Here is a 23,426-nt window from a genome sequence, read left to right as displayed (position 1 = left end):
GCAGCAGTGTGTGTGCCGTGTAAGAGGAGCCTAACCCAAACAGATGACATAAAAACGTATATGAATGTGGGCTCGGGGACACACTGCAGCAGTGTGTATGCTCTGCAAAGATGTAGAGCGATCTCGGGGGGCCTCATTTCTAAAAATGTCTGAGTTTTTTTTAGATTTAATTTCATAATTATTCCAACGAATAGGATTAAAACTGAATTGTTTTTATATTTAAGACAAAATGAGTCAATTGAAGTTACTAATATTGTCTATGACACTTAAAAAAACAAAATACAAATCACAACTTTGCTGGATTTGGTTACAAACATAAACTTTGCACAAATGAGGACCCCAGGAGAATGTTACCACTGGATGCAGGAGATTGGGACGGACATGTTTAACATTAAGAGCCACATTCTTCCACTAATGTGTCTGTCTCCGCACACATGACACATTCTGCAGGGCTTTGCGTCCCTGAGGTGTCAGTCAACATAAGATGAAAATGAGATCATGAGCTTAGCTTGGTAACCTGAAGTATAAGAAGAGGAAGGAGGTAAGGGCGGAGACACCCTGGAGACAGTCATAATCATATTGTAGTATGACTGCAGAAGCCAATATGTAAAGATAAGCATTTAGTGTGCCGCAAATGAGGTCGACTTAATGGGAATGACATTTGCGAGAAGAATGCCAAATTTGGAAAATTCTGAGTACTTTTCTGGGTTAGTTAGCTGTAATGAATTGTTTAGTCTTCAACATGTCATGAAAATAAAGAGGACTGCCAGTTTCAAGTTCCTAAATCCCAGGGTTGCTTATTTTGTCTAAGAAGCCGTTTCTAGCTGCTTTGTAAGGCTGTACTTAAGCACTGTAGTTAGCACTGCCAACATACTTACAATGACTATGCTTACAGCCTGATGCTTAGCGGATACAATGTTTACCATGTCCACATCTTAGTTCCACATCAGCAAGTTAGTACAAAACACTAGTTTTGCAGCTATTTGGTCATAACTGAAGTATTGGACAAACTCAGGAGCTTTTTTTACCTGAATGAAAAGTTAAAGGATTAATAATCTGGACCAAAGTGGTGGCCCCCTGTGCCTCCACTACCACAGTTTATATAAACAAGGTGCTTTTTTTCACATTAGAGAAACAAGAACCTACAAATATTTTTCATTTTTCTTTGATCAGTTACTTACAACAATTACTAATGATTTAAATTATTTAATATAATAAATATAATAATGTTCTGTTGACTGACGGATTGATTGATCTTTCATTCCCTGTGAATAAGCGCCTAATCGCTTTAGGCCTAACCGTATTTACTTGAGACTACACTTAATGCATATCAACAGGTTGACTGCATTAACATGTAACACAGTGAGAAAACAACACAATACAGGTGTTAAAAAAAGTCCAAAGATGACAAACTGATGTACCAATAACCTCCACCTGGTATATCACAACAGCTTCAGTCAAGGATTTGACAGTGTGTTAAGTCTGTCCTTACTGTCCTGTGTCAATGAGGTCATACATGCCCAGACATGTCTCCTGAAATGAGGTCATCTCTATTATTTGAAAGGTAATCTTGCTTCACAGTCTGTGGTCACAGTGAGGGAACCAATGTGCTGCCCTCCAGCGAGAATATCACTGTTTACCTATCATGGCAGCCTGCAGGGGTAAACTGCTGCTAATTTGTAACTTGTGTGAAATGGGTGGATGACCTCGGGCCAGCCTGAGAGGTGTGGTCATCGACCAGCAAGCCCTGTGGCATGTGTGTGTGTGTGTGTTTGTGTTTAACACCTAGTAATGATGAACCTGCCAAGGGGAGCTGTTGAAAACTGTGGCCTACATCCCTCAGAATTACTGCACTTCCACGAACTGGAAAAAAAAAATAACCTAGTTAAAGCCAAGTGAATTCATTCGAGAGTAGTCAAATACAATGTTTAATAGCTCCATACAAGGCCAGCAGGCAGTAACATAATGGACAAAACACTCAGTCAAACAATGTGTAAGCTGTTGGAAAACTGGGTACCAGCTGCTAGTAGTTTGCAGTGTACATTAATATTTATTTCCCAATCAGAAATAGGAGTGGTACAACTAGCTCAGACACAGTTTCATAATACTTCGTAGCATTTCATTACCTTTAATTGCCCAATAACATTCAAGCTTGTGTCAGCTAATGGTGAAGTGAACCAGAAAGACCTCAATGAATCACTTGGCAGAGGGCTTTTGTGCTTGTTGAATCTATTTGGTACACTGAAACCTTGGGGGCAGCGATGGAGAATCGTTTGTTTTACGCCCCACTTCCAGAGGCCTCAATGATCCAGCTGGCACACTAAAGCCCAATAACCAATTCCCCCCCCCCCCGTCATCATTTTATTTAACCTCACTGTAGATAATGAAGTGAATGCACAACGTCTAATGACTGACAATTAACAATGTAACAATGACAGGGCAATCCCCAGCAGAGGCAGCTTACTGTCAAGTAAATAAAGATAAGCGGTTGTAGGTTTGTGATTCTTCCACCCAATGATGGAGTGCTCGTTTCATTTTTGTTTACAGAGGAGGAAACATGAGCTTGAGCACCAGTGTAATTCATCACACTCGGCTGGGTTCTGCATTTATCATCACTGAGACCAGCTCACTTCCCATTTCCAGCGATTTGTTTTTGTAAAACAAAAGCCGCTCCGATATGAATTCCAGTTTAAACCAGAGCCAAGGCTATATTTTCCCCAGTGCTTTGAGACCTTGAGCTACTTTTTACAAAATGTGTGCGACAATGGCACAGAAAAATGCTTTAAACAGCTCATAGACTAGTAAAATAGCTTTATTTAAACAACACTTGCACTTCCGACTACTCCCCACTACTTTATTAAGGTTGTTCATGTTTTGTGTGAAAGGAGTGAGTGACAACAGTATTACCTAGATACAATAAGCTACTTACTTTGATTAATGTACGTTAAAATACACTACAGCTACATTTCAATGGTGTGTGTCCAGTTTGACTACAAACTGCCTTCATGTACAGTGTCTTTGCAAAGGGTTTGACTGTAATTCTAGCAGCGAGTCTGAACACACAGCATTACGTTTCCCTTCTAACTGTCAGTCAGCAGCTGGTTACAGGCACATTCATGTCATCTTGAGGTATCTTATCTATGCCAATCATGTACTGACAAATGCACAGTGCAGCTCTAAACTGTTCAAGACTATCTCTGGTAGACAAAGGTACTAGGAAGTAATTTCACTCTAGTTTGTTTTACACTGTGTGGAGTACCAGAAGGGTGGGTGTTTCCCATATTTGTCAGTTACAGGACATACAGGGTTTGGATGGTATTTTAGTTGTGCACTGCTTTGAGAAAGTTACTTGAATTACTTTAATACAGTACACCCTTCTCACCGGAAACAACACTTGGCTGTATGAAAATACTACTGGCTACCAGCCGGCATCACCCAGGGTCACAGTAAGTGGAGAGTTTCCAGTGTTCGCTGCCTTGTACTCAGTGCCTCTGATTGAGGATCATGTCCACAGCCTGGGCCAGGTTGTCCACAGTGCCATCAGCCGTCACCGTTGGGTGCCTCTCGTCACAGGGCCTGAGGGAGGACAAGCAAAAGTACGCGCTTTAGGACATGCAGCACAGGAACAAACGGAAACAAACAGTCACCTCAGTAAACAAGAAGGACTAGCAGTTTGATGCCATCAGCCACATTAACAATACTGAGCATATAAAGTGGAACAGAGCAGGACACGATGGCCTAAGAGCAGAGTTACTCTACAGGCCGTCTTGTTTAAGCTTGCGGGGAAGGTTTTAGTAATAAATAGGGCTTGTGTCTTCACAGAATGATCATAAGAGGGGACTTATGATCAAGAGCAATATACTAAAAATGAAGGTTTTCCAGTGTTTTTCTTTTTTTTGCAGTGTTATCTTCACACTTAAAGGTGTCTCTGCAGCTGCTTGCCAAAGGCCCCAGCAGGATAGTGCATGTTTTCTGTCTCTATCACCAGCTGTCACACAGTGTTCCATACTTTTCTAATATATCTGAAGGCAACTCAAACAGACCAGCTGGGGACTTTAACGAGAACTGCTAATTCCAAAACAGCCAGTTTCTTAAAATAAAACCAAGAAAATAATTGGCTGACTTAGGCCAGTGGTTTCCAACCTGGTTGTGGGACCCAGAGAGGATGCAGTTGCAAGATACTGTAAGTCTTAACAGGTTGAAAGCTAAATAGAAAATCATGTTTGTCCAACACAAAATTATGTTTCTCAAAACTTGATTTTGCCATACTAATGGTGTGGCTTGAAGGATGGCAGTGTCTGTCAGTCCACACTCAGATATCTATGGTACCCAGAGGATGAACCATTAATGACTTTGGTGATCTCCTGACTTTCCATCTGGTGCCACCAACAGGTCAAAGTTTTCCCTTATCCAGCAAAATGTCTCAACAGCTACTGGATTGATTGGCACAAGATTTTCCAGATGATGCATCCTACTGACTTAAGTGATCCCCTGAGTCTTCCTTTAATGCCACCATGAAGGTTGAATGAAATGAAATATTAACATGTTTAGCATTGTCACTGTGCACATATGTGTGTGCTGGTGCTAGCACATACTTCAAAGCACTGCTGTGCATTGGTACAGCCTCACAGAGCCGCTAGCATGGCTATACACTCTGAAGACAAACGGAACAGGTCACAAATGTCAGAAATCACTGAACATGGCTATCATCATAATTTTGTCTTAACCTGGTTAACTAAAGAGAGGGCAATCTGTAGGAGGCATGGGGGAGCCTTTGCCTATCTCCTCGTGGCTGCTGCCATTGTTTGGCACAGTGCCCAGTGAAGGATGCAGATATAATCAGCTGGTAGGGGAAATTTGATCCATTTGGTGGGGCACCAGACCTAGGACGGCATGCAGGACCCTTTTCCTCCCCATCACATCAAAAGACAGAAACGCCCCATTCATTCATTTGCAGGACTGCCCAGGACTCCTGCTCATTTATGAAGTGGTGCCTATAGATCCCCCCCCCCCCTGGGCTGCCTTGACCAGGCTCTGTGTGCTGCCTCTGTTCCCCAGTCACGGGTTGGAGCACCAGATGGGGTGGCTTTGTCTGGCCCTGGGTGTGCGGCACACACCACCCTTAATCCTGCCCTCTGAGAGCTTGCCGAGGACCATGGCAAATATTTGTGAGCCGCCCAAGTGTAGCATCAGAAAGAAAAGGCCAGTGGGGGGGGGTGGGTGAAGAGAAGTGTTGAATACTGAAGCTGCAGTGAATGCGGAGAAGCGGTGCCATGTGTTTACGCATGTCTGTCAGCCACCAGTGCTTAGGTTATGTGAGCTGGTTCGCTAATGGTCCGGGTGTTATGTCTCCTGTGCTGGATTACTCCCACACCCTTTTCTGCCCGAGGACTGATTGAGTTCATACACGCACATAAAGGCACGAAACACCCTAGCAAGTTAGTCACATGGCTCTATGTTTCAAGCAGTGAAGCCAACAGCATCGGCCACACGTCTCTCCGACCTGATGTGTTTTTAAATCTCCCATAGCCTCTGTCCTTTCAGATATGCATGCATGTGCGTGTGTATTCATTTTGCTGCTTTCCTCCCATTGCCATGAATAATGAAGGAGTAACCAGGTCAATGTGACCATGCAAAATTCAGCACAACGCAGCTAGTGTTACCGGTGAGGTAATCTGTGGCTCGCTGCGCGTCCTTCAGGTCAATGCAATATCAATACATGTGAAGAGATAGGTTTGATCCCTGAGCCTGACTGACACTGCGCAGCCTTCACGTAGGGATGAGGTCAGCCATGAGGTAGGATGTGGGGAGCAGCCAAAGAATTTAGTTTGACGCAGCTGCCACCATGCTGAAAAACTTCACCAGAAAGTTAGTCACTGATGACAAAGTTTGGGGCATGTGGGCAAAGAGCTGAAGAAGACTGATTGTTTTGGGTAGTTATTAGTTGTTCATGGATTTGCTGTGACAGAAATGGATTGACAATGATTTTGAAAATTTCTGGTTCTAGCTTATAAAATGTGAGGACTTTTTTCTGTTTAAAACATTACAATATATTATATATTTGGGTTTAAGACTGCTGGTCGGACTAAACAAACAATTTCAAGATCTCATCATGAACAGATGTTGAGCATATTGTATTATTTTTTCACATTTTACACATAATTAATAAGTCAAAAAAATGCTTACGTGGAGCCCTAAACTTGGGTTTAAACACTATTTATCCTTTTCCGCTATGAATGTTGAACGGTTATTTTAAACAAGTTTGATTGTTGTAGGTAAATCCTTTCCAAACAACAAGTCAACTATCATAACAGTCAACAAGTAATCATAATCATTATCTTGTGCTTTAAAACAGGTACACACTGTACACCTCTAATCCCCTACAACAGCTATGACATGACAGCGGATTAAACAGTTGTGCAAACTGGACACGAGAATATGGGTATCGTGTACGTACTGCTCATGTAACATAAGGTTATAGCGATTAAGAGTGTCATATGGCTAGATATATGACCTGGTACTTGGCTCTATAAAACATAGAGATACATTTTTATAAGGACATGAAATGAAAGTGGATCCGAATGACTCATACAGCGAGTGCACTTGTGTGTGAAAGTCAGCTGTGCGTCAAAACCAGAGAGGGATGAGGTACAGAAATAAAGGAAAGGGTTGGTTTGCAAGGTAGCTGACCGTGAGGTGAAAGGAATGGCAACCTTCCCATCGGTTAATGCTTAACACACAAACACGTACACAATGACAATCACATGTGCACAGAAGGAAGCAAAACTGTCACATACGGCCAATTTCGATTTACACTTCTCTCTTAACCTCTTCACCTTTGCTGAGTACGCCTTTTTGCTTGACACGGTGCAGATAAAGCAGATAAGGCATGTGTAAGAGCAGAGTTGAAAGGTTCAACTGCAGCCAATGGTACATGACATTCAGAGCGATGTTTTGGTTTGAACACAATGGTATACAGAGCAATTTTGGATTTCAACACTCTTGCAATGTCTTGTTTTTTAACCTTAAATTACAAACAACACCACTAAGATGATCCTTTTTAGAGGGAAGTTAGCATTTGTTAGGCAATGAGCACTGTGAGGTTTTAAAGTAATACGTGCCAAACAGCAGACAAGCAGAGGCCAAATCCTCACAAATTGCAGGTGCACTGGTTAAAATAAAAGCAAAAGTAAACAGAAACGCTGACAATAAGCATAAAAAAGACAAACAGGCAGAAGTGAAAATAAGTGAAAGGTAACTGACAAATGCAAGTGGGCTGACAGCTTAATATGACATTTATTTAAAAAAAAACATTGATTTATGATAAGTTTTCATGATGTTAATTCCTCTGAGTAAAATCCTGTGCTGCAAATAAATAAATACTGTCACACTCTAAGCATATTGTAATGTGTGCCATCACCTGGCCTTGCAGTGGGTAATCACATTTATGAGAGCTACGACAACGCTGAAAGGAAAAGACTCGGCCTGCCATGCGAGAGACGGAAAAACACTCAAGCCAGTTCATTGTGTTTTTCATACAAGGTTAGGGAAGGCACCATCAGCCACAACACTGCCTTTTCTCATAATAAAGCACACTATATAACCATAACCCGAGGGTGAACATGGCCTTACGATAACTATATAGCCTTTATGTTCAGCCAAGGCTTGTGGGTGACATAAGATACTAACACAAGACAAAGCTGTCTCTCCCTCACCCTGAGGGGAAGAGAAGGTTTGTAGCTGCATGTGTTTTCTGCTGCTCGGTGACGTTGCAGGAGTCTTGGCCTTGAGGGCGAGAATGTGATCGCAGTTTGACTGGCTCTGTTATAAATAAGAGGTCATGGAAGAGATTGATGGTGTATCAGGATCCTCAAAAAGAGTGGAAGAGGAAAAAAGGTGAAAAAGACTCCAGCCAGTTGAGATGTTCCAGCCTGGTTTTATCATCATCCCACTTGATCTTCACTTTACTCTCTCCTTCCTCTTTTACCTGGTATTTACAAAAACACAACAAGACACAGATAACTCCCTTGAAATAATACAGCTGCAGCCTCTTGTGAAAAACAGCCCCAACTGAACTAGGGAAACCACCATGTTACGTGCATGTTATGGCAACAGAAATGACAGATGCTAAGCTGGGGCCTTTACATCCTCCGCTGAGTTTGTGGCCATACAGCAGACGTTATCTCTTCAATGTACAAAAGCTGCATAATGTTGAGTCATGAACAGCAAACAGCTGCGGTATGGTTTTCACACTTCACACAGATTAACGGTTCTTTCCAATCGAGCAGGACACAAAGGGGATTCCCTGGTTGCAGCATGAAGAGCCACTTGACTTTTTTCCATCCTTTAGCTCTCTGAAATCCTCCTGTGAGTGTGTGTGTGTGTGTAAGTGAGAGAGAGAGAGAGAGAGAGAGAGAGAGAGAGAGAGAGAGAGAGAGAGAGAGAGAGAGAGAGAGAATCCTGAACTGTCAAAACCACCCACTGGAAACTTTCTGTCCTTCCCAACCACAAACATATCTGAGGCGAAACGAACAGGACGTAAACCATGAACCTTCACTTTCTGTCTGTGAGACACTAAAAAGGACTACGCTGGTGTTTTCGCCGGTTTTATCTCCGTAACTACAAATCTTATACATAATAGATCACAATTTCAAATGCCTTCTGCATAACATTTTCTGAAGTCATTAGGGTTAGCCTTTCAAGCAGCCATTAATTTCCATATATGAAAACAAGTACCAGTCCCTTCAAACATCCTCTTTATCAGTGGTTCCCAAAGGAAGGCTATGGACCCCCACAGCCTTATCAAATGAGCAGTAGAAGTACCCCTTCACCAGCAACGGTGTCATGTTATGAATGGATTATAAACTATTTCACTATTCATCCAATACTTTAAGACAACCGCTTCAACTATCTAATACTGTAAGCCAAATATTTCAACTATCTAATACTGTAAGCCAAATATTTCAACTATCTTATACTGTAAGCCAAATATTTCAACTTCTCTGCTCACTTGGTTTACTGAAAATGTACCAAAGATCAGCACTGCAAAATTTGTCCTTATCGAAAGTATTTGGACAACACCCAGCATCAGAGCTAGGTATGGTCTGTTGTTCTTGTGACCACCAAAAGCTGGCAACACAAATAAGATCATTTTCCTTGGTGCAGTTATTTTCTGATGAACACTGTAATGGATAACTGAAAAGGTTTTAAGAGTCTGCTGATCTCTGGCAATCACTCTAGTTCCTCTGGTGCACCACAATATTAGTGTACTACCCACAGATTACTATGGGTATTCCTTAAAGGGGAACTCAATTTTACACATCAAAGTCTGTTTACAAGTCTTGGGGAGTACTATTGCATATGAAAACAGTGGTATAAAGCCTTTTATGACTCCAGAAGGAGCTGCATGAAATCTCATAAATTGTCTGATGTGTGATGTCACAAGTTTAAAGGTCCAGTATGTAGGATTTAGTGGCATCTGTAGAAAAAAACGTCTCATTCTAAGGTAAGGAAAACACAACAATTCTTATTTTCAGGTGATTATACACGAACGAAAATATACCTATAAATATTATATTCCATTTCTGCCAATAGATCCTCCTAAATGTTACACACTGGACCTTTAAAAATGAAAAGAAATCTGGCTTTGTTGAGGAAGGAGGAAGTGAGTTTACCAGACTTGTGCAGCCCACTCCTCATCTCTGTGTGCCCGAGGCTTAGCTGATACTAGCATAACACACCTGACTCTCCAACTGAACTGCTGGAGGTCACAAGATGCATTGTGGATAATGCAGGCGTCAGATTTTGACAAGGAGGAATATAAGGTATAAAATATCTCCGGTTCTGCTGCATAGATTTTGATCCTTTTTTAAATTGCCCGTTGTGAGTTCCACAATGTTATACTCAGATTTTCAGTACATCGTCTAGGAGTTATGTGCATTAATGGTACATTAACCATCTCACTATTAAAGTCACCACAGAGCTTCAACTGTTTCACCTGATAAGACTATTTGCTTATGTGACCAAAGAGTAAACTCTGCACCGTTTCACAGCTGTCCTGTCAGTGTTGTGCTCAATATTCACAGCTTCATGTGACCCAGATCTAACCACTCTTTTCATCAGCGTTAATATTATTTGTGCCGCTGATGACTTGCTGAGGCTTTGTGTGTGTGTGTGTGTGTGTGTGTGTGTGTGTGTGTGTGTGTGTGTGTGTGTGTGTGTGTGTGTGTGTGTGTGTGTGTCTATATCTTACTGTGTAGGAGTGTTTTTGCAAGCGGTAAGGGACTGCTGAGTCACTGCTACTGAAAATGCAAGCACACATGTGAAACAACACATACACGCAAACCATTAGGGGAAAAAATGGTTCCAGCAGAAACCAGGCAAGGGCCCAAGTCCCCCCCCAGCCAAGCAGCCTGTCTATTGGTAATTGCAAGAAGGATTGGATCCCCATTGAAACAACTAAGGGCCTGCGTTCATGTATTTAAGAGGCAGTGCTATGTTTCAGTCTGCCATCTGTGGGCTTTAGCTCTCCGATTCTCTCCCACTCTCACTCCTTTTCTTTCTTTCTCTTTCTCTCTCTATCAGGGTGGAAAAGTACCGTCGAGGGGCTCAGTAGCCAAGGCCCGACCGGCTCCTTTGTCTCGCCGTGGGAGTCTAGTCTCACTGAGAAAAAAGCTCCGGTTAATTATTAATATCTCATTGACTTATAACGCACAGCAGGCTTTAGAGGAGCCTGCAGGCAGAGGAAGCTGTCACTCCGGGGTGGTGAGGGATGGTAGGCCAGGCTCGGGCTTCCAGTGGAGTGTCACGAAGCTCTTTAACCTCTTTGTACAGCTACTGCCACATCCATCTAGTATCTGTACTCAATCTGACCTGTTATATTCTGATCCCACGTCTATCTATCATAACAGAAATTTCAATACATGGCATACATTTCTCATGCTTACTACAGCACCTCCAAGGTCCATCTGGATGGTAGGTATATGCCAAATACAAATATATAACAAAATATTTAAAACATGTAATATGAAATATATATAGATATATCTATATAGATATATCTATATATCTATATATAGATATATCTATATATCTATATATAGATATATCTATATAGATCTATATATCTATATAGATATATCTATATAGATATCTATATATCTATATAGATATACACAAATAGACAAAACCATTTCTATTTCTATTTTAATAAGCTTTTCAGCATGCAATTATGTATGCAAACAATAAACCTTAACTGCTAACCATACTAGCGACGAACAGAATGGCCAAATATGGTTGTGTACATAGCCATCCTTTGGCTAGATAAAGCTGTGTTTAACCATATCTGGCTAAATATGGCTTCTTTTAGCCATGTTGTAGCACAGATATTAGTGTTTGGAATATACTGAGCATATAAATAGACTAGAAAAGTGGATTATGCTGCAGTAGTTGTTTGAGAAGTTTCTATGAATGTTTTGGACTCTTTTGCCATTAGTCTTGGTCACCATTGGAATCCATTTCAAGTGTTGTGAATCCAATTTGCTAACAGCTGCCTTCCTCTGTGAGCAAGAGCAAGCAAGCCCATAGACAGTGAAGGTACTCATAACTCATGTTTTTAGTGGAATATTCTATTTAAAGCATAGAAATATTCATGTAAATGTTAAGAACAGAGAGACAAAGGGAAGAAAGAAAGTGCTGGGTCTCAAGCCAACAACAGAGTGCTGGCTGGACGAGGAAATCATTCCCAGAATTGATTGTGTTTACATTCCCCACAAAGCTGCCGATTCCAGTCCATGGGAATTGGATGAAAACACAGCTTAGACTCTACGTTAATTAGCGAGACTGTATGGAATTGTGGTAAATGCTGCCCTTAAACACAAAACTGAAATAATCCAGTCAATATGTTTATGGTAGAGAAAAAAAATCATATGCACATAAAAAGTGTATTTATTTGTGAATATTTGAATTTGCTGCAATTCTGTGGCATGCAAAATGGATAAGGTGGGAGCAGGCAGTCAGGAAAAGAAATCCAACTAACAAAAGCCAGCTTTCATGTGTTATCTGTTAGAAATGAGGGAAATCCAGCAGTGGAAATATAAACCTTATGCAACACGTATTTTCCTATTTTACCATGCAAATATCCTGCCAAAGGCCGTGCTGTCCACTGGCAAAGGAGACACAGAGAACAGCAAGAGGCTGGTCAGAGATTAGTGGACAGCACTTAAATAAGAGGTTGATTCAAGAGTGATCAAACCAGTGGATGAAAACAAACATGGGTCCACGTTACCGTGCAAGATATAATATGCTACCATGACACATGAATTTATAGACAGAGCAATGAGTCGAACACTGTTGGCTGAATTTCCACAGAACAAACAAAACCCAATGCATCACAATGCTCTTGATTTCAGTTCCTCTGATGATCTGGAGGGACCTGGACACAAAAAAGGGCCCCTGCGGATTCTGCGCCAGTTCAAAGGCCATAAAGTGCACATAGTATGATTCACTGGATTGGAGTAAAGGGTCTCTGTGGTGGTGCAAAGACAAACTGACACAGTCACACACTCAGTGGCACATTCAGAAATACTGTGGCTGAGGTGACAAACTTTTAAGCATACAGCCCACGAGATCAGTAGAGAAGAGTCAAATGAGATAACTTCACTTCCTCCCCACACAAACAACACAACTAACAGAGGTTAACAAGACACAGCGTGGGATTTTGCTGTTATGCTTGATACTATAAAATACGAGCACCCTCATATATAGAGAAAAACAATCCGCAAAGGTCAAGACCGAGCAAAAGCACAGAGAAGTGCAACTCAAGCATAACCTGCTCAGACATGACAGCACATTAAATCCAGTTCTACAAAAGTGTACTCCAAAAAGACAATTAAAAAGGCATTACCACGGGAGGAAGAGATTTCATAATCGTCTGGGTGATACATACAAACACAGCCTTGAAATATGGTAAGTCACATACATTACAGATGATCACTCCCTGTCTGACGGGCACACACTTGAAACCATGTACATTATCATAGCCATTGAGGCTATAGGACACCAGTGGAGGACTGAAAGATAAGCTAGGCTGAAATACAGTATGTACCTGAGAGCCATCCCAGGGGCAGCGCTCAGTTTATAAAGGAGATTAAAGCTGCAACCACAGCCATGCACGGCCGCCCTGTCAAGGTTCAGTGTTACAGATCTGCAAAGGACAAAGCCCATCCATAAACCTAACACTGCTGTGCTGCGTTCAGTCTACTGTCTGTTTGATTCACAGGAACAGAGATGTGATAGGCTGTTTATGTCAGAGGGGGAGAGCATCACCTTTCTGTGGACACACACATAATACAGTGAAATGTTCACACTTTTCCATGAAACCTTTCACTCAGTCATTCATTCAACGTGTATATTTATTCAGGGGGGAGAATTGTTCGCTCTCTTTTGCATAAGCGCCCTGTGTAGGCAGAACAATAAAAACAGATGTATTACATGTTGCAAACAGAGTTTGTGCAAACAAGATAAGGGAAATAACACTACAACATATAAAGCAGGAACCGGAATAGAAGGCTGTAGAAGCTATGTTAAAGCAACAATGTGCAAACATCTTGCTAGAAAAATGTTCAAATTGCAGCAAATGATTCATGTGCACTTGAGAGGTGAGAATACAACAAAACTAAATATGCTATTGCACAATATTGTACTAACAATTGAAGATTTGTTAAGACAAATCCTGAGCAATATATTATTCAACTGAGAGCAAAGATATCTCCACTGTGGGAGCTGTACTCTCTCTCTTACAATCTGTTAGCTCAGGCTGATGGGCCATTTGCTTTCCTAATGAGCAGCCCGTCCTTCTATTTGCTGCACTGATAATAACTTTATTTGCCATAACCTGTGATCACTCAGTCAGCTCAGTCAGGGCTCCTGGGAGGGAGGGGATTGGCCCATGCTGGACACTGGCGACTGATTTCTCTGGACCTGTACTGAACTGGATTGATATTAGTTTACTGGTGCCGTGAGAAGTTAAGAAGGAAGTCTTTCTTAAGATGTTAGATGTTCTCTGTCCCACAGATATGAGCTATACCAGCCAATACTGCTGCCTGACACTTAATAGGTTACATAAGAGGACTTCACTAAGGCATCAAACCACATCCTTTTGACTCTCATTCCACATCCGTCTCAGGCCTGCTGGTTCTAATGACTCTGATTACAGGAGTAGCAGTTACAGTGATAGCTATGAATATTTGCATACCGACCATCTGGTGAGAACTGTGTGTTCTAACTGATGTTATTCAGTGCACGATACTGCATGAGTGCATATGTGTGTTTTTGCACGAGTATAACAGCCTCATGATAAGGCGTGTACTAACCACTGTAGTTTATACTACATGTTACACAGTTTACAGCAGTCACAAAACAAAATAGTCAACACTAACCTATAAACATGGTAGTGACAGCGTGTGGCTGTAATGCTCATTATACATTATACTGTTGTTGTTTGTCCTCTGTACAGCGGCCATTTAAAAACTGTTTTTAGACTGAGCTTTACACTGTCAGGATAGGCTGTTTCTCGTCAGACTCAGCTGAGCTTTGAGCTGAATGCTAACGCAATTAATGCTAATGACCTAAGGCCTCCTTGCCACTCAATTGTTTATCCCCCAGTTAGCTAAATTAACTGTCAACAAACCAGTAGCAAAATGGCTGCAAACGCACCATCACTGGCAGTTACAGCTGACAAGAAAACAAATATTAACACTCATACCATCAATTCATGTAAATCAAAAAGGAGCTATTGCTTGTTTGTCTTTGGTTATACTTGTTATTAAAACACCTTTACATGAAATAGCTCATTTAAGCTTAGCCAACATTAATCTGATGCGACTACAAGGCTAGCAATTGAGGTATTTTGCGTCTTAATAATATGAAGTTTTCCTGTTCTTTCCATTCTGCCAACATGGCATTAAATGCAACATTACACTACACTCAGCATGTTGGTGCGTTCTCTAATAAGCATGCTAACGTTAGCATGTTTGGTTTTTTAAATTGCCTGTAGCAGTTTAACCCACCCACAGCACAGAAAAAATACTGAAGGAAAATGAGTCTACATGGCTACTAACCCCCCTGCAATGCTCGCTTCCTGCTAGCGTCCCTTAGTGACAGGCACAGACAGAAAGGGCACGAACTTGGGTGCGGTTTCTGCAGACTGGTTCATAGTTTCTATCATCAGGGACCGAGTCTCTCTGGAGAGGTTTAATCTGGCTCGGCCTGCATGGAAAACAGTTTCCCAACACTCACATTAGCAGTCAAGCGTTGGCCACAGGGAGAGGTTTACAATGTAAACCATTTTGAAGATGGTTGCTGCTGTGTGAAAATGTTTGCTGTGCACTCTGCCAGATTCCAACGGGAATCCAGTAAGGGCTTCCTCTAACTCATTGGCCCTCATTCAAAATACCTATCAATACTATGTTGGTATCTGTCACATCACTACACTGTTTTCTCCTCGGCAGAATTACAAATGCCAATACTGAGGGTGTGCGTTTAAAGCAAAGGTCTGAAATCTTCTTTATCATGGATACACAGAGGGACAGACAGCATGCCAAGACCAAATGGTTCACAAAATAATTGTGTCGGCTTGCAATACCAACTAAACTGCTTTACAAATAGTGCATGAAGGAACAGCATGATGTGAACCTGCTTTCATGAAGCCTCAAAGCTACCCAGTTCTGTGCTGATGCAGTTCCTTGAAGATAAGAGAACAGAAAGAAGAACACAGGACCAGTTGAGGCCACAGACCGCAGGAGATGACTATTTAAAAACACAACATAGAAGACTGAGCCACAGGACAGAGAAAACAAGGCCAGCATACGCATAATTTCACTGCTCTGCCAGAATCATAGCAATTTGCCCATTCAAATTAAGTGCAGTTCTGTGCAGGGCCGGGGTCATTCTACATAGTCTGATACATGTGAAAAGTTGACACCCTTTCTTGGTTTTTCTGTGCTGAAAGGCTGAGTAGGGGTTGGACTAGAACGCAGTGTCTGCAGATTGTTCCCATGCAGCTGATTAACATCAGCAGTCAGATCTCCATACTCCTGGTCTAATTTCCAACCACTTTTTGGTGAAGGCCCCTCTTTTCAAGCCTGTTCTACATTAAAGAGCAAAGGGTTCTCTGGCTCCCCCGAGGGAAGTGCACTAACTTTCGCTCATTATTTAAGAACAAGGGAACAGTTGAACAGTTGACTGATTGCAGAGCACTCCCCTATTACAATTACCCCTATATTACGCCTATAGGCTCGACAGCCATTACTGGTATGCACTATAATATCACTTCGCTCAGGCCTTGCTCTTTATTTTAATTTGCAGGGGCCATCACAATAATATAAGTACTGTGCATCACATGAAAAAGTGCAGAGAGCAGGTACATGTGAAACCTTCTTACTGTACATGGTTAAGATAATAAATACTTTAACTCAATGTATTAAAATATTGTATTTCTAGCCTTTTCTCTTTTTTTAAATTTAAATTCACTTCAAAGCATGTGAAGACTTACCTCGAATCATCTGTTTTAATAGGAGCTTACTGTGGGGACAGTAAGAAAACAAAAAAGTCTGACAGATCTAAATTAGGTTAAAAGAATTTAAGGTTTTATGCTGTCCTTGTTGAGCAGCAGTATGTCATAAGCTTTTTAAAATTCACTGATATGATTAGATTTGTCTGTGATTTGTATCTTTTTCCCTTCCTGTCTTGTCACTGGGCCTGGGGTATTTGAAGCAGTCTTTTCTCCAAGCTTGAGGCCTGTGCAGCATCTGGTTGACTTGGAAACAGCTGTGTTTTCACAGATCTGACTGAGGGTTTATAGCTGCTCCCAGCAAGCCTGGGTTCACTGCGCCTGTTTGGCTAAAAAATCTTAAATCTCACGTCTTCTCCTCTCTCACAGTCTCACAGAAACACTGTTACTGTCGCTGTTTTTCTTCTTCCTCCCAGGGAATGTATACAGTCTAATACATCTGGGGATGTTAAATGAGTACATGACAGCTCACTCTAGAGTCATAAATTTTAATTTGATGCACAAATCTAACTTCCTGTTATGGCTGTGTTTCAGATACACGAATACATCTATCTACTGTTACTATGTGCACACAAGCACAATGCATCAGTTATTCAAAGCAGGTGATGTAGCAATAAATTCAAAACATACACAGCTTTTTCAACCAGCATCTAATATCAAAAGGCTATTTATTTGTGGTACAAATTTGTAATCTTGTGCTGCAATGTGACTAAGTGGAAACTTTGTTAATATACATTATTGTTCTGAAAACATTATTTAACCACTTACGTAATAACTTTAGCTGTATTGCCTGTTAATGCATGTTTTCGCAGGTAAAACTCCATTCACCAATCAGTCCGTACATTTAGACCACCATGGCTGAAACACATCACGTCATGTAACACAATACTGATTCCACATATGTTCCTCTCAAGGAAACAGTCCATTTATTTTACCAGTTGCTCTCTCCTTCAAAAAGTTCTGGTTTTCCTGTGTTTAGTTGACTATATCAGATATTGTTCAGAGTGTCTGCACACTAGAGCTGAACAGAGCTGCTGGGAGAAGATTGTGAAGTCACTTAAACCTGATGGATTTAAGGAGTTTAGTCTCCTATACTGAAAGCCTACATATTGCTTGCATGTATATGCCAACAACATACGTTAAAAGAACAAAAAACACACTAACATACTCCTGTCACACAGGATAGGTTTTACAGTAAGTGACGGTGCTCTTCTTATTGGATTAAAGCTGACTGATGCTCAAGCAGATAACTCAGCGTTCTCTGGTCACATGACCCGAGACATGCGTGCCAGTGCGGCAGTGGAGCAGGTCATCAAGCATGGTGCTCTTCAGACTAATCAGTGGCTTACAGCCAAACAAAATGGTAACAATATCAGCGAAGAGGTTTAATTTCCTCCAACGTTAAAGTAACAAAGTGGATTTATTTGTTACTGCTCTGTTAGGTAGTGCTCTTAAGAACGATTCTGAGGTTCTGAGGAAGTATTTCCATTTGTGCAACCACAACATTTTAGACAATAATATTGCAACCTTTATGTATTTGGCAGCTTAAGTTATGAGTTTAGTTTTTTTTATATGTTACACATGACAACATCAGATAATATGAATGCAGTACATTATTGTACGTAAAATTACAAAGCAGTACAGTGTAGTAGTGTGTAACAGAAGACAGGTTCAATGTAACACCACCGGGACCAACTACAACATTAAAGGGCTTAGTCTGTAGATCTTCTACTTAAGTAAAGGAGCTGAATACTTGTTCCACCACTGCTTCGCAGTAATTGGTGCTATGTTTGAAATGAAATAAAATATAGGTTTTCAGGGAATCAAATGTTGAGAACTCCTCTTCCTTTTCCATAAATATTTTTTAAGTACACATATAAAACCTAGGGCTTATGTCTTATTACATAGAGAAAAAAACATTAAAAACGTCAGTTACAGTATGACTTTGAACATACATTATAATGTAAAACATATATGTGATATAATGTGTAGTTTTATAACAGTGTCCCCTCCTACTCCCAGTCACTTTTCTCTTTTCTTCAAGACATAAGTACCACATATATCATCTAAAATAATCAACCACATGTTTCTGTAATTACAACATATGAAAGGCACCCCAGTAATCTCCAGAGTTGGGATCATAAATCCTTGCTGACTATGACCTTGTGGGCGACTAGCATTCAACATGTGGAGAGAATAAAGCTATTTTCGGGGGATTCTCAATCAAATAAACAAATCTGGAAGACTGAAGAATGAGGGGGTTGGCTCACAGAAAGCCTGTGTGTTATGGAGGAAACTTTGATTCACAATGTTGGTGAAGGGTGCCCTCTGCTGGCAAATAGTTAGATTTTTTAATTATGATTTTACAATATGGTAAGACCAGCTACAAAATGTATACAAAATGTTACATCTCTTAAAAAGTGCCCAAATTTTCTAAAACAAAACCTCCAGGAATTTAGATTAGGCCAGAAAACAAGCTGGTAGGAGCTGGTATCTTGTTCAAGGATACTTCAGAAGGGCATGCTCTGACATGGTTAAAGGATAGTTTGACTAACCAGTAGGGACACCTGTTGCCAATAAGGAGTCATGTTCACGTTTGGTAGATTGTATCAAGGAAATCAAAGTTAACTCTGAGAGCATTTGGTGGATTCAGGACATCACTGACCTGTATTTGCCAGTCCTGACTTGCACGCCTTTCATTCCACAGTGTTGTGCCCCACCTACATCATTCACCAGATCATCCCCAATCATCAGTGCCTGCAAGAGACGAGGACAAAGAAAACATTGTAATTTAGTTTAGGAGCATCTTTATTTCAATAATGCCAGTTATTCTCCTCCCTTGTTGTTGTTTCTGCTTCCTACCTCAGCATCATCAGCACTGGGCAGATCCATTTCAGCTTGCCCTCCCTTCTCCTCATGTTTCTTTTTTAAAACTTCTCAGCTATCCTCTTCCCTGACCAGGCTTGTTGTTACACAAGCCCGAGTTTGCACCATTGTCTATTAGTGTGAAAAATGCGATTTTCTGGAATAAATTGTAATGGGCAATAAGTGGCAGACAGGGTGAAGAGAGGAAAAAGAAGAACCAGCAAGATCCTAAAGATATTTTCACACCAGGCTTGTCTGTGATTCAAAATAACAGCACGAGAAGAACAAAGCATTATCAGGGTTCCAGTGAACTGGGATACTAAAAAGGAGCTTAAGAACACAATGCATTATTTAGTAATGCAGGGAGGTTAGTGCGGTGAGAGTTGATTACGCTTGGAGATAACCAATATGAACTGAGGTGTTCTCAAGAGTTTGCTAAAGGAATGACACTGGTCTGCAGGAAGGGAAAGGTTTCATTTTGACTACCAAGTGAGTGACTTAACAGACAAAAAATTTCCACTCTGGGAAGAGAAACCTTCTTCGCATGAAAGCCTGGGTGAGTAACTGATGACTCTGGAAAGGGCAGCGGATGTAGCTGTGGATATATCCATGTCTCAGTGAAAGAAATGACAATCTGGAGAAAAGAGTGAGGCTTAGACTGAGATGAAACCAGATTTTTCAGAGTGCCAACTGCCAGGTCCAAACATAGATAAGCTTAGAGAGACTGCAGTGATAGAGCACAGTCTTTCGACTTAGGATACACAGAGATGAGCAGATGCCAGGAATAGACATTAAACACATGTTCAGACACCTGATGCGAAAAAGAGTTGTCAGGAACAGGAAGCGTCCTGGCTTTGCTCTGTGATAGGATCCAGCATGGATCGTGTGTCAGAATCTTCCTATTCCAGCTGCCAGTGGCTAAATATATCAAACTAACAATTAGGAGGTGTTTTCAAGTAATTAGTTTTGGAATGGCTGCACCTCTCTTGGAAAGGTGTGTGGAGTGTTAATAGCTCAGCACTACAGCGTATATGTACCTACAGTATGTGGCAAAACACATCAACAGGTGGCTGCTACGAATGGCGTACAAAACCAGCAGGAAAACTAATAAATATCTTGAAACAATAATTAAGTTTCCTGACACATGTAAGTATATACTGTATATCTGTGCCTCTACACAAGGAAATAACATGACAAAGCCCACAGGAATTTAGGCACATTAAAGGAGTATTTGTCGGGCCGGATTAAGATCACAAGATTGTTCTGGTTTGTATTATTATCACAAAACAGTTATGGTGTATTTGTTTAGTTAGCACTTCACATCCCATGCCCGTAAATTTAATTCATTCTGAAACTGTTTTTACAGTCAATTGTGCAACACTTTTTTTTTTACATGTCAATGCACAATTGCAGATGCTGACTTCTGCAGCTTTACCACCCAGAGGGGAGTGACCACTGCAACTACCGAGTACAGCGACATAAAGTGCATATCATCCATATAAACTGGCATATTTAAAAAACTAATCACTGCAGTTCTGAGCTGACTGACTTACATACCAATCCAGTCAAAGGTCAGAACAGAGTCAAAGCATAGAAGAATCCCCCCCCCCCAGCAAAGCTAAATATTTAGCATTTTAGCCTAGATCAAAGAACTGAAGCAAGAGTCTTCCTTATTGCACAACATTACACTTACTTGCATTCTGGATACATACAGTATATTTTGTTGTTAACGTACCTCATGTGGTTGAAGCCCCATGTCATTGAGAACACTCTGGAAGAATGTTGGGGATGGTTTTCCAATAACTTCAGCCTTTAAATCACAGGCATACTGGGGGAAGAAAACAATAATTAGTCATTGTTCACATGAGCAGAAGTGCTGTTATCAATTCTTAATAATTCTATCAATGCAAATGATGAAACTACTGTACCTCCAGAGCCTTCATGTAAACCCCGACATCCAGTTTCAAGCCATCTGTCTCCTTGTAGTACCTCCTTATGAAGAGAGCAAAACATCCAAAACATTTATATATATTATTTATTTTATATTTCACGCTGTGCTTGTCACTTGGAATAAGCAATACAGTACTACTGACTACTAACATTTAATATCCTCTCACCCTTGGCCCAGAGAGAACAGCACTGGTTTCTCCAAGCCTATAAGGACCCTGAATGCCTCATTCAGGTTCTGGTAGGAAAATTTTTCAGCTGCGTCTCCAATCACCACGCAGTTTGGGTTGGCCTTGTTGACGCTGTCAAACTCCGGGATAAGTCCTGCAGAAGAGTAAACACGCAGTTTAATACTTTTTAGTGTTGGGTCATATAAAGCAGCTGTTCCCAACCTTTTTCCTTAAGGGACCCCTTTTCTATCATTAAGTGAACTGACATGACGGACTAAGTAACATATTTTATGGATATTTCATTATATTATCAGATTATATTCAATAAACCGAAATAGTGAACTCAGTAACTACGAGACATGTGTTTAAAACAAGTGATTTGTACGAATTCTGAGCAGATTATATCCTGTTTAGGGAACTTTTGATACAATTCTCTGATTGTATCAAGCATCAGCGTTTTCTTCTCATTGTTGTTGTTTATCAGCGAGTGAAGGCTCTGTGAATATAGCTTGTGTTTAATGAGCCACAACACTGGACTGGGTGACATGTTTTCTGACAGTGAACCTAGGAACTGTAGTTTGAATCTGTAAATAATAATCATAAAACTACAGTCCTGTTTTAAAAAATGATTCCGTTTTACAAAAAAAGTGAAACTACATGTTTGTAACTCATTTTCCTGGATTTATATTTTAGTAGGAAGCAATTGCCACAGTTGGTTTTGGTCTTTTAATGGGATTTGTGAGGGAAAAATACAGCCAGCCTTATCCTGTAGCACAAGTTCTGTGGAATTTATGTTGATGTTAAAAATGTGAACGTTTGAAGAGTTTGTTTTAACAGATTCTTGATCCCTAAAAGTTTGCCTTAACAGTTATTTGCTGTTGGTGAATCCTGAAACACACTGCATTAACCAGTGCCCCGAAAACTCTGCTTTAAGTGGATAAAAATGTCACCCAACTGATTATTACTTTTATATGCACTGTGTATAGGATATGTCTTGACGATTTTAAAGCATTACCATCATACACCAGCAGGTGGGGCCGTAGACCCCTCTCTTTAAGGACAGCTACGGCTGCAGGAGCCGGAGAGAACACCTCAGACACAGATATGTCAAAACCCAGTCTTTGGAGCTTGGCTACAAACGTCTCTCTGGTGGCCTGGGTCTCATTGGTGCAGAAGCGGAGCAGCAGGTCGGACGCCTTTAGCCTTTTAAAGGAATCAGGAGGTCAGATTGAGGGTGGAGCACACACACACACACACACACACACACACACACACACACACACACACACACACACACACACACACACTGACACTGAGATGACAACAGCTCTCTCACAATGATGAAATATGCAGCTTTAACCATACATGCACTTTGCTCCACAGGCTTTGACAGGCAGTATGCTGAACATGCAAGGGGCTTGAAAAAAAAAAAACTCTTAAAAATGTCTAATAACTCACTCACTTTTTCACAGCTTCAATAGAGCCAGGAATGGCAACCCCGTCGCCCTCCCCGCTGTCGTATAAAACGCCACACATGTCCAATATGACACCTTTCAAACTCTTCGCACAGCCTGGCCAGCCACTGTCAGCCATGACAAAACAGTACGTCTCAATGCGCATGCGCGTAATGCCAGGCAGCCTGTGTGGTGGGATTCAACCTCCTGCTCATTGATGTTGTAACATGTATGGCACACTGTGTACTCATAGTTATCATACTTACAGTCCTATGTCGTCGTCCCCCCCCTTTTTTTTTTTTTTTAATAAATACCACAGATATTTTACTTTTATCACTTGATTTCAGATAACAGTGTGTGGCTGACACCTGGTGGTGATGACAGTGATTATGAGGATGATGAATTTTGCGGCAGTCACTA

General features: G+C 41.0%; 1 protein-coding gene across 1 annotated transcript; it reads right to left on the bottom strand.

The window, feature by feature from the left end:
- Nucleotides 1-1,912: 1,912 nt before the first annotated feature.
- Nucleotides 1,913-23,187, bottom strand: lhpp (phospholysine phosphohistidine inorganic pyrophosphate phosphatase). Its single transcript, XM_051418563.1, has 7 exons — nt 23,015-23,187; nt 22,568-22,755; nt 21,553-21,706; nt 21,364-21,427; nt 21,171-21,263; nt 19,236-19,327; nt 1,913-3,576 (listed from the first exon to the last, which is right to left on the bottom strand). Exons 1-7 carry the CDS (start codon nt 23,170-23,172, stop codon nt 3,483-3,485), a joined length of 843 nt encoding a protein of 280 aa, XP_051274523.1. The 5' UTR covers nt 23,173-23,187; the 3' UTR covers nt 1,913-3,482.
- Between the last annotated feature and the right edge of the window lie 239 nt (nt 23,188-23,426).

Source organism: Dicentrarchus labrax, unplaced genomic scaffold (assembly GCF_905237075.1).
Source record: "Dicentrarchus labrax unplaced genomic scaffold, dlabrax2021, whole genome shotgun sequence".
Lineage (NCBI taxonomy): Eukaryota > Metazoa > Chordata > Actinopteri > Moronidae > Dicentrarchus > Dicentrarchus labrax.
Note: the sequence above shows the minus strand (reverse complement) of the source record. Positions and strands in the feature narration are given on the sequence as shown.